The following is an 11,770-nucleotide window of genomic DNA, read 5'->3' as shown; positions in this document are numbered from 1 at the left end:
AAAAAAAATACAAAAGAGATCCACTGGGATTTAATCAAACCAAACGAGTTAAATACATAAACCATGCATATATAGCGTGCACCATATTTGTTTTGCATACAAAAACAGAAATGGAGGACCATCATTTCTTTTCTTCTCTTTAAGGAAAATGTTGGTGTGAGGGGCTGGTAGCTGTTGATGCCACGGGCGGGAGGGAGGAGCCCATTCGCCATGGTCCTCTGAAAAATACGTGTCTACGACAGGAGGGTACATGCAGGAGGGATTAGGAACACGTGTGCCCCTCTAGGGAATCGGTCCCCGCATTGAGGGTCGAGCCATGGAGGGGAGGGGGGAGGAGGGGCTACCATAAATGTAGATACAGAGACTCTAACGGGATAGTTGCTGAGACATGGTCGGATGTGCTTAAGTATAGGTCACATGGTGATCCATATGTGCCCCAGATGCCATCGTTGCGGGTAACAGATTAATGCAGCTTTGGTGGTGTTGGTCATTGGTAGGATCCATTCGGAATTAATGGCATATACCAGCTCAAATTGGTCGATGCATAGAACAAGGATCCAAAACATGTAGGAATGAATGCAATTGCCTGCGCGGTGATCCATGGGGAGTGCAGCCGTTACTAAACTGTGTAGTACCTGTTGATAACAGTGAAGTTATATTCAGTTAATGTTTATAGGGGCCGTGTGCATGTTTAATTACAATATTATAATTACGTGATTTTTTGTTCAAAATTTATTGATTGATATAAAAGGATTGAGTGTTTTGCCTCGAAATTTTTCGGTTTTCTTTGGAAAATTTCAATGGCAGTCTTACTATCTTATTTTTCGTAACAAGAAATTATGTGACAATTAAGATAGTAAGAGTGTCATTTTATAAACATAAGAGTGTCACAGTCATTTGGCTTTGCTTTCCTTGTCTAATTTAAGGAAACCCCTCGTAATCTTTTTCTAAAAGATGAAGTATAAAACCAATAGCCATTGAAACTGTTCGCCAAGGATTTAATGTCTTGTCTGACAGATTAGAATTCAAACTTGGCTATCAGGTTTGGAGTAGGAGGGGAACAGAGGAGGGTGGAAAAGGTTTGAAAAAAAGAAGAAGAAGAAAAAGTATAATAATGATAGGTTTATTTTCTCTTGGATGAACCTTTTTGGACCCTATTTTGATCCGTATACGCAATCACCATTCTATGGTAGTTCAAAATGCGCCCTTAGTGCTTTAATAGCTCTACTCTACATAATTGTTGAACCACCAAGAAGAGCTTTTTGCTTGTAGTTTTTATCAGATACGGGCATGCATGCCACGATTCGCCTTTACACCATGCGTGGTACCTTGGACTCTTTGTTCAACATTATTATACATCTAAAACATGTACTTTTTACAATTAATTATATTCTATGTTTATTTGCCTAATACAATGAATGGCATCTAGCTTGAACTCTTTTTAAGATTATTCAACGTTATTGTACACCTAAAAATAGGTACTTGTTACAATAATATCCTACCCATTTCAAGTATGTATATATATATATATATGTTCCCAATTTTCAATAATAATGTAATTCTCATGAATAAAAATTATAGATGGTGAAAACGTGATGCACGTACCTAGTTTCTTTAAAGAACTTGGCACTGGTATCCTGGCATGAAAGGTTGAACAGAGAGTGGCTCAAGAACAAGGCTAACTCGCAACGTGCGGCTAATTACCAAGTCTATGTATTAGTCTAAACTTTCTGAAGTTTCGTGCACTTTATTGATGTCTTTTGCTGAAAAAGTCATTGAACATCTCAATGGGAGAAATTAAAGCGGATGTAAACTCCACCGGTAAATAGACCGACGACTTCGTAGTTGTTGGTCACGCTTAATTAAGGCGGATTAACGAGGAAGAAAGGTTTGTGGAAGTACATTAAAAGAAGCGTCTTCAATGACTAATTATACATTTGAGTTTAACTTTTCAGCTACTTTCGCAGTGATAAACCATCTTGAAGTGTGGTGTTAGCCTGTTCAAAAGCAGCCCTGGATTAAATTATTACGAGTAATCATGACTTTGATTTGCTTCCTTTAATCCAACACTTGAGACTTAAGCAACTGGGCATTTGTTTAATAGACACTAACACTAATGCTTATAAATAATTGGAGATCTTCAACTTGTCTTCGACTTGGCATTTGTGTATTTATATATATATATATATATATATATATATATATTTGCTAAACTAGTTGTTTAGTAAGTGTGTGGTCCTCGAGTTTGATTAATTAGTAGGACTTGTTAATTCCAAACATGACAACAAAACCCACTAATGCTTCCCACTTGTAGCTCTTAAATGGACGAATAAATAGAAAAAAAGAAAAAGAAAAGAAAGCAAGGTATTTTTATTATTGAGTCATTTGCAATATTGAAGCAACTACCATTTGATACACCAAAAATAAATAATAAATGTGAACAAGAAACTTCATTATTAAGCTGTGTAGATTATTTTCTGAGGAATATTCGCATTCCTCGGTTATTGTCAAGAAAAATTATCTTTTTTATATATGCATAATGAAGTCTTTTAGTTTTAGTGTGTGTATACACGCACACATATACATACATGCATGCAATGCAAACTTACAATAAGCAAAAATCAGTCATTTGCAGTGAAAATTTTGTTTTATAATTGAAAAAGATAATTTCTTTAATTTGTAAAAACCAAATTTGTTTAATTGTTTTATCAAACTGTTCCCTTCCTGCAGACTTGGCTGAGTTTTGGAATAACGATGCGGACTGTGAATAAACCATTTTCTAACTTTTGACTTTTCTTTTTAGAAGAATCATCGTTCCACTTTGATGACAGGGTTGATGATCGAATAACAAAAGCAGGAAAAAGAAATCGACCACTGGATTAGTGCTCCAAGCCCACATAGCTTTCTTTCTTTCATTCTGGGCCTCTCCTTTTCTCTTTGGAGTGTGGGGCTTGTTCTTTGTCGCTCGAATTGGTTTAAGCTTAAAGATTAAAAAAGAGAATTTAGGATCTACTTTTAAAAATTAATCTTCTGATTCCCATTGTGAAGCTAATTCGTTTTGGACTCAATATGGCCTTGTCCCGAATTAGTTGTCAAGGCCACTTGATGAAGCTTGATTTGGGCTATTGTTTTTCTGCCAGCCGTATGAAGCCCGTAGTCCAGTAAATGTATTATCTTGTTTACGTTAGATCGAATTTTCCAGTTCAAAGAAAGTTCTAACCCTATTAAAAATGAAGAAAGAAGAGAAAATTTGAGAGTCGAACTAATAGTTTTGAGTTTTGATGCCTTGGGGACAGGTATAGGTCAATTTTGGTTTTGATGGGCATGCAATGAATACGGTGGCTTAGTTTTGGACTCTTTGGCAGGGCCTGTAAGTGCGCTAGGGTCTTGGTCCAACACATTTTCAAATTATTTAATTATATAGATCTGTCCCATTGTCTGTTGGGATGGGAAGGAGATCATTTCTGGCAGTCTTCTGGCAATATTCGTGTTTTTCCGTTTTTGTTTTGCTACGATTGTTTTGATTTTGAAGTAAAATAGAACCCAAAGTAACAAAACCAAGAGAAAATATAGTATGTTTGGTTGAACAGCATCATTTGTTGTATAAGAAAAATGATTAATGGGATTTCAAGTTAGTGCATGACAAACAATGTGTTGGGCTTGATCAAGTTAGGTACAACTTGAATCAGGCTCGACTTGAATAATAGTGTCAAAATCAAATAATTCATATATTTAATACTTAGCCATGTACAAAATTAACCAAATTTTATGGATTTATGACAGGTATCGAGCCTGAGTAATAATAAATTTCTACTCACAAAAATATATATGTATAATGGTAAGTAAGGTCATCTTCACAAGGGTTGGGAGAAATTATATTCCTTCCAAGTAAGAATTAATTGGGGGTTTGAGAAATTAAAATAAATAAATAAATCAATACACGTAAAAGCAATCAAACAAGAGAGAATTTAAATTAATTCAATAATAAACAAGTTCTCGCCAAAGAGAAAACTCTGGAAGTGGTTCATACAACTGCTCATTGATGTAATAATTATTTTATCTATTCGCTAACAAACGGGTTATAATTGTTAAACAAGTGATGACAATCATCTTTTCATTACTGTATCGAATATAAACAAGAAATAACCCTAACTATTCCTTATTGTACAATGCTCATCTTGAAAATGATTCTCTTTTTTTTTTTTTGTCAAATACAAACAATTTAATTTAACTTTTTTTGGGTAAATTTTACAAACAATATCAAAAAAATGATATATATATTCTTTTTTTTTTTGGGGTAGGAGATCAGTAATGTTGGAACAAGCGATTACCGTGTTCTCACTCTCATAAAAAAGGGGGAAAATCAAATGTTTAATAAATGTCTTAGGGTGCATTTGATGAAACTGAAATCTGAAATCTTAATCCATTAAGTTATTTAATTGTTAAGAATTAAATCTAATACATTTGAGTGCATATCACATTCAATGATAAGTGAATAACTTATCACTTAATTTTGGGAGCAAGTTTTGTCTAAAAAATTCAGTGCAATTTAATTAATTTAGATGTTCAATTTTTTATTTTCAAATGGTCTGAATATGTTAAGATCTGAATCGATTAAATTTAAGTACTGAATTGAGTTATCAAGCAGGACATTAGTCTAAAGAGTAATGAATTTATTAGATAGGTTATATTTTCCCGATCACTTGGTCTTGATAAGGTGAGGAAGTGAGAAGTGATGAAACTAATAAGATCTAACCCTAGCCGTAAATGCCATTTAGCCGTAATCTTGAAGTAGTAGTTACCCATAAAACACCAGTAAGTCTTTCTTTCAACGTTGAGCTTTTACGGACTCGAAGACCTCTAAATTGGGCCTTAGTCAGTTCACCCCATTAAACGAAGGTGAAATTTTCTCGCATGTCATCTCTTCAATGAGTGAAACTTCCTGAAATTGTCAAGCAATTGAGAAATTTTATAGGATTTTATTTCTCTAAGCATAAAGGGTACTTCCAGCTTGCCTCTTTTCTTCGTGTTTCCCAGCATCATATATATTAAAGAAAGTAGAAACAATGATCATAACACTTGAACAGAAGTATAGTTAAGCAATCCAAGGTCTAAATTTTTGCAAGTAGGAAGCCTTAATTATCAAGGTTGGACATGTCTAAGGCCAGAAATGGTAACAAGTTTGAGCAAATTCCTCACCGCCACATTAGTTTAGCATCAGCTAAAAATCTGTTCCACAATTTTGAGATAAAATTTTTGCACCTTCGCCTAAGGTATTTACCTGCAGATCACATCCAACAATGAGTTCTTTCTCCAAATCCTTCCCCCATCTTTCAATTTCAATAGGCACATCAATATTCAAAATCAGGGACTTGGGACTTGTGCCATTCATGCTTCTTGCAACCCAACCAGGTAATGCTTCCTTTCTACCATACAGGGTTTCATCAACCTTAATCGGCTTCCCTGCTCCTTGTTGAAGCAATGGATATCCACCACTAGCAATCTTGTGGCCCTTAAAACTAAGGGTCACATTTCCAACTCCATAATGGACTTCCATGTTCTGATTTGGATTGTCAACTAGTAACAAGATTTCATATTCAGGAACACTGGAATGATGATTTGAGGCTTTCAAATTCTTTTTATGGAAATGAATTACGGAAAATTCAGGGGATTTAGGCTTCGCTAAAATGTGAATGGTGACAAAGATGCCAAATCCAACTAGCATGATGGCAAGAAATTTTAAAGTCCAACGTCCAGCACATCTGTTTTTGTTATCACAAGAAGGGTTTTGGTAATTGTCGGAAATGTGGGAGTTTTCAGGTGGTGGTACGCGGTAAACTTGATCCCTAGGGATTTGGACAACGTAGGTTTCAGATGGCTTCTCCGGCGAGCTAGGACGCGGATGTTTTGGCGAGGGATGCAAGGGAGGGTCATCGTTCCCGTCCCCTACCGGTGGCACCAGCTCCCCCATGAGGAGGTGAGGAGCAGTTCAGGTTAAAGGGAAGCAAAATCTTACCGAAATGAATGGAAAAATGGAAATTAATTTGCATGAGAATAGGAGTTACACAAAGGTTGATTTGGAAATCTTGGATGTCCTTGGTGTAGACAGATACAAAATTTTCAATATGGTAGTGTACGATGTGGAACATTTTGTTACGTACTACAACATTTTTTTTTTGAAGTTTGTGTATTTATGCTTTCCATCCTTTGCAATGCAAAATATTTGACACACTGGAAACCTTTTTCTGTCTTTTACTTCTTTTTTTTTTTTTTTTGAGAAATAAGAAGTGTGTTTAACAATATTTTTGATTAATATTTTTTTTCCTTGAATTACCCGAAAAGTCTTATAATTGCACCTTACTACAAATTTTTGGAACCAGGAATTTGTTTAATATCACAATAGGAGATTTTTTTTTTTGAAGAATTTAAGAACGAAATCAATAAATTTTTTACAATTCCTTAATTTTGTATAGAAAATCTATGCCACACCATTCGGTTTGACATTCAAGATACTGTGGAATTAAAAAAAAATCATTTTTTCTTATATGTCATCACAAATTATAACTTAATAAGGATTGTTATGACCTAACTGGTACTAAAGGTGCAAGTCTCAAAACGTTGTTTAGTTCGCTAAGAATTTTTATTTTGTTTCAACAGAGAGACGAGATGAAACGAGTGGAAAGACGATTTTGGTACTTTCAACCAAAACTTAGGAAAGTGATATTTGCATTCGCAAATTAGTCTCTTGCACTCTTTGAAGGTACATTATTATTTAGCGAGTGAATTGAACTACAAGAGGTTAAAATGAAAGTGCGAATACCAATTTTCAAAACTTACAGTACAGAAAGAACGGCAAAATTCTCAATTTTTTTTTTTATTTGCATTGTACCCAAAATTAGCGTTTAGCGTTGGATAGAGGATTCGATGCGAACCACACTGCGTTCAAAACATGCCTTGCAGTCAAGAAATTTATGTGAAGTGTATAGTATTTTTTGCAGCTACTAAGACTAGTAACATTTCTTGCAAGCTTTGAGCAGGAAGAGAATTTTGAGGCTAGATTTATTTAAAGTCACAAGAATGATACTAACCCTCGTCTAAATACACAGTTTTGTCTCACTAATCTCCTCCTCCTGGATAGCTTGGATTTCTTCATTGACCAAACTTACCAAAACTCAGAAGTGGGCATATAAATCCACAATAAAAAAAAAACAATCAAACCACATGAGTTGGACAAGCAAATATAGTATGAGCTACCGACTGCCATGGGTCAGTCAGTACTTGGGAACATTTATTTGCATCCAATGGAATATGCCACGCATAGTCCAGATTTTCCCCCTACCATTGAGAAAATGTCACCAAATCCATATTGAATTGTTTATCAACCAAAAAATAAAAATAAAATCAAGCCAAGTGTAGGATTTAGAGACTCTTTGTTCTTTCCGATCAAGCCTATGATGGAAAAGTTTATTGAATTGTTGAAAAATATTGAAGGGAAGAACCGCAAAGCCTTGGCTTACTCAGTTCATTGGTCCAACGAGGCAACAAGAAAGTTGATAGCTTTGTCATTAATTATCCATCCACCCCTCTGATAACATTGGTTAAGAGTTCCTGTCCTTGTCTCCCTCAAAATAAAATAAAAAAATGAAAATAAAGAGTAAAAAGTCTTCGTCCTTGACGGTGAAGATGGCAGTTTGGTCATTCCACGGACCATTGAGAGCCGAGCGAGATATCTATGATACCAATAGAAACATGCCAAGCAAACAAAAAAAATTACCAAATCCGGGTAGACCAGCAAATTTTCTTTTTCTTTTTTCATATACCTATCCGGAGGAGGATTCAACTGGATCAAGAGGAATTTAAAAGGAGTAATTTCCACCTCTAAATTAAAAGGATGTACTACTGTGCATTTTTTAGATTCTACTGTGCATACAGAATTGGGAATCGCTCCCTCTAAACTCTTTAAAAAAAAAAAAAAAAATTCGCTAATTGTCATCTCTTAACTGGATCGAGAGATTAGAGAATGTGATTCCCACCTCTAAGTTGATGGGATGCACTACTACTGCACACTCTTTAGATTTTGCCGTGAGTACAAAAGTTTGAACCCTAATTTGTAACTAGGTCTTGACCTTACATTTTACTAGTGACCAACTTAATAAGGTGAGTTGGTTCCAACAAAATTTCCCATTCATGAATGAATAGATTTGTATACAACTCGTGCTAAGTTTTACACTGAAAATTTATGGATAAAATTTGTAGTTTTTGTACGGTAAAAAGGGTTACTATTAGTTCCTCTACATGTAATAAGGTTTGTTCACGTTCTAAAATTCTGTACTGCACGTCCGATGAGAAAATTTAACAAAAGTGTTGCACAATTAGCTCATTTTCGTTTCTCTAAGAAATTGCAGGCAATTTTCTGTTCTATCCTTGTCAATCTTTCCTTTGTCGATAAATTGTCCAAACTAGTCATGTGGTTTATATAGGTCCACCTCTGAAGCTCCACATTTAATTCCCTCCTACCAACATTTTCCTCTCTTACCTCCTCCTGGCTCCTATAAATCAGTCATATACAGATCAAGAAGGCCAGAGGCCTCAGGAAAATATCCATATATATATATATATAAACAAAAACAAACTCAACAAGTAGGAGACATGACTGTATTGGGAAAGGGTTTCAAAGACATATCAAACATCTCATGGCTTCAATTCTTAATCCTCACCTCCATTTTCACCATTTCTCAATGCGATGTAAGTTACTTTTTATGTATTCGCTTTGTTGCTGTTTATTTATTATTGTTTTCGCTGGAAGCAAAATAAGTGCCAATATACAATTCCATGCAGGATCCAGATTGCGTATATAGTGCTTATATAAGAACCGGGTCGATCATTAAAGGTGGGACGGATTCAATCATAAGCTTGACCCTTTTTGATGCAGCCGGATATGGGATCCTAATCAAGAACATTGAGACTTGGGGAGGACTAATGGGTGAAGGGTACGATTATTTTGAGCGAGGGAACTTGGACATCTTCAGTGGGAGAGGTCCATGCTTGGGGGGTCCGGTATGTGCTATGAACTTGACATCAGACGGATCGGGTCCTCACCATGGATGGTACTGTAACTACGTGGAAGTCACCACCACTGGCGTCCACCAGGCCTGTGCCCAGCAGCAGTTCACGGTGGAGCAATGGTTGGCCACCGACAGGTCGCCCCATACTCTTACTGCAATCAGGGACTACTGTGATTATGATGGTATTTACAAGTCATCTTCCCCTCTTGTTGCTGAGATGTAAGGCTTGTTTGCCATATGGTGTAATACTACTGATTTTTGTTCTTTAGTTTCCACTCTCGAGTGGTCTGTATTGGGATTTGGAGATGTTTGATAGTATTTAGTGGGATTATTTTTAGTATGGGAATTCTATTTTTGTTCAATGTTAAAATATGGAAAGTGGAAGTTGAAATTGAGACCAAAGCAAGTCAAAATTGAATTCTGCTTTTAAGACGGGGGACAAAAACTTGTATTAGAATCTTGATTTCTATTTTTTTTTACCGCAATAAACAAACCAAATATTTCCAAAAACTTTTTTAAGACGGGGGACAAAAATTATTTTTGGATAGCAAATTATTTCAAATATTATTTCACTAGCATTACAAACATATTTTTCATCCGAATTTTTTATATTTTTAATCACCTTTTTATTTTACATACATCACATCACAAAAAGTGCTACAGTAATTATTTCAATTAATATTTTAAATAATACTCTATCCAAACAAACTCATTAAATATTTCTAAAATCTAACCTATATAAAGAGAAGAACCTAAAGAGATTATATAAGGAGGTAACAGGTTTACAAATTCGATTAGATTAAAGGTGTGTTTTAACATCTTTTTCAGATTTTTTTTTATCGTAAATAGGGTTTGAACCCATGAGTTATAGCCAATCTCTTTTTCATGGCTATTGAGTCAAAGTTGGATGGTTTATTGGGATCCTGATTTCACATTTGGACAAATGATGTGCAACCAAAATCTCTTGCGCAGACAAATGACTTGCAGCCAACATAGGAAACTTATTCATTTCTCGTCATCTTTTACAATTTCTGAGTCTACTTTAGGTTACGTTTCATATGGTGTTTTGTTCTTTTTGATTAAGAAAAAGAGAAAGTTTAAGAGCCGATCTAAATGAAAATTTGAAATATCTTGCGCTACTGAAACAGACATCCCAACTAATAAACAAGATTTGGTAGAAACTTTCACAAACCTTTCTTTCAGATTTTTGTAAGTTTATGTCTTTCGGGTTTTTTCTTAAAGTTGTTGGTGACTGTGTGTAAAGCATAAATCCATACAAGATTCAGATTTTGTGTACATTATTTAATTAAGGTCTTAGGTCAATCATTAGAGGCAAGACAGGACCGAGTGTGCGTTCAGCCCATTATGATTCATCAGAAATATTTCGAAAAGAGAGGAAATGATGTGATGGAATCCTTCTTCCACAGTGAGCAACTACAACCTTCTCAACTGGAATTGTAAAGAAATTTTTTGTTTTGGCTCTTCTCCAATGTGGTCCGAAGATATTTCCCCCAAGGGATAATTTTAGATACCTCCCCTGAGGTTAGGCCTAATCTCACCTAGCACCCCTATGGTTTCAAAATTAGCACTTAGCTCCTTTTGATTGACATTTTGTGTAACCCTTGAGGTATAATTTACCAATAAATAATTCAATTTACATGAGATAGAAGAATTTACTTCCATATGTACCCTTATGATGTCCCTCATATGAAAAAAATTGTCACAATTAATAGAAAACACTGAGAATAAATCGGTATTGATGGAGGGAAAATATTGGTAGAATACACAAAGAATAAAATTAGGCCTAATATTTTTTCCATTATTCCACTTCATTTTATCATGATAATTTGCAGGGTAATTTCGTCATTTAACTCTAATTGATGGAGACATTTTGTCCCCTCGATTTGATAAGGGAGCTAAGTGCTAATTTTGAAACCACAGGGGAGCTAGGTGAGATAAAGCCTAACCTCAAGGGAGGTTTCTGAAATTATCCCTTCCCATTTAATGTACCTAAATACTTGCCATGTGTAAGAGTTACAATACCAAAGGCCCCTGCTCCCTAGATAATTCTGAAAGGACACCAGCAATCTGGCAATTTCAAACTGATATCATATCCATCCAGGCTCCTTCTGACTTTTCCTTTGTTCGTATTCAACAGCTGTCAGCTTAGCACAGTGTAAAGGGGCTTTAATTATTCTAATTACGTGGTTTGAGATACTGCTAGATTTTTATGCAGCCTTTAGACAAATGACATGCAGCCACATGCTTAACCAAATTATAGCCAAATATTAAGGGGATAATGCCAACATTTCAACCTAACAATTGTGATGAATATCAAGAAATGTGACCCTTTGACCTCTGCTAAAACTAGACGATTATTTACATAGAGACAAGCCTTATCTTAATATAGACAGATAGTTTGATGTCGAAAGAAGAATTTTCAATATAGTTTAGGGTTAAAAATAAAAAAGTTCCTTGTGATGTATCTAGTACATAAAAAAAGTTTCCCGTAATTTCAAAACATACAAAATGGCACCTCATATTTTAAACTAAATTGTAAACTAATAGAATTCGTTAAATTTAACGAAAATGACGGTTTTGGCCGTTAAACTTATCGGATTTCGTTAAATTTACAGTTAAATTTATTCAATTTCGTAAAATTTTTTGTTAAGTTTACCGGATTCCATTAAATTTAACGAATTCTG

At 35.0% G+C, this 11,770-nt stretch overlaps 2 protein-coding genes across 2 annotated transcripts; one reads left to right on the top strand and one right to left on the bottom strand.

Annotated features, from left to right (window-relative positions):
• Positions 1 to 4,876: 4,876 nt before the first annotated feature.
• LOC113699544 (NDR1/HIN1-like protein 13) lies at positions 4,877 to 5,971 on the bottom strand. Its single transcript, XM_027219911.1, has 2 exons — positions 5,282 to 5,971; positions 4,877 to 4,942 (listed from the first exon to the last, which is right to left on the bottom strand). The coding sequence occupies exons 1-2, from the start codon at positions 5,969 to 5,971 to the stop codon at positions 4,877 to 4,879; spliced, it is 756 nt and encodes a 251-aa protein (XP_027075712.1).
• A 2,554-nt stretch (positions 5,972 to 8,525) lies between these two features.
• Positions 8,526 to 9,411, top strand: LOC113698322 (PLAT domain-containing protein 3-like). The gene is made up of 2 exons (XM_027218107.2): positions 8,526 to 8,745; positions 8,839 to 9,411. Exons 1-2 carry the CDS (start codon positions 8,650 to 8,652, stop codon positions 9,286 to 9,288), a joined length of 546 nt encoding a protein of 181 aa, XP_027073908.1. The 5' UTR covers positions 8,526 to 8,649; the 3' UTR covers positions 9,289 to 9,411.
• The last annotated feature ends 2,359 nt before the right edge of the window (positions 9,412 to 11,770 follow it).

The sequence above is a fragment of the Coffea arabica genome, chromosome 7c, assembly GCF_036785885.1.
Source record: "Coffea arabica cultivar ET-39 chromosome 7c, Coffea Arabica ET-39 HiFi, whole genome shotgun sequence".
NCBI lineage: Eukaryota > Viridiplantae > Streptophyta > Magnoliopsida > Gentianales > Rubiaceae > Coffea > Coffea arabica.
The sequence above is the reverse complement of the archived record's forward strand: the minus strand, read 5'-3'. Positions and strand labels throughout refer to the sequence as shown.

Bases quoted from the DNA above. Each gene is read 5' to 3' on its own strand.
- LOC113699544 (XM_027219911.1), bottom strand. From the start codon at position 5,971: ATGGGGGAGCTGGTGCCACCGGTAGGGGACGGGAACGATGACCCTCCC. The intron at 4,943-5,281 runs GTAAATACCTTA...TGACAATTTCAG, and splicing joins TTGTTGGATGTGATCTGCAG to GAAGTTTCACTCATTGAAGA.
- LOC113698322 (XM_027218107.2), top strand. From the start codon at position 8,650: ATGACTGTATTGGGAAAGGGTTTCAAAGACATATCAAACATCTCATGG. The intron at 8,746-8,838 runs GTAAGTTACTTT...AATTCCATGCAG, and splicing joins TCACCATTTCTCAATGCGAT to GATCCAGATTGCGTATATAG.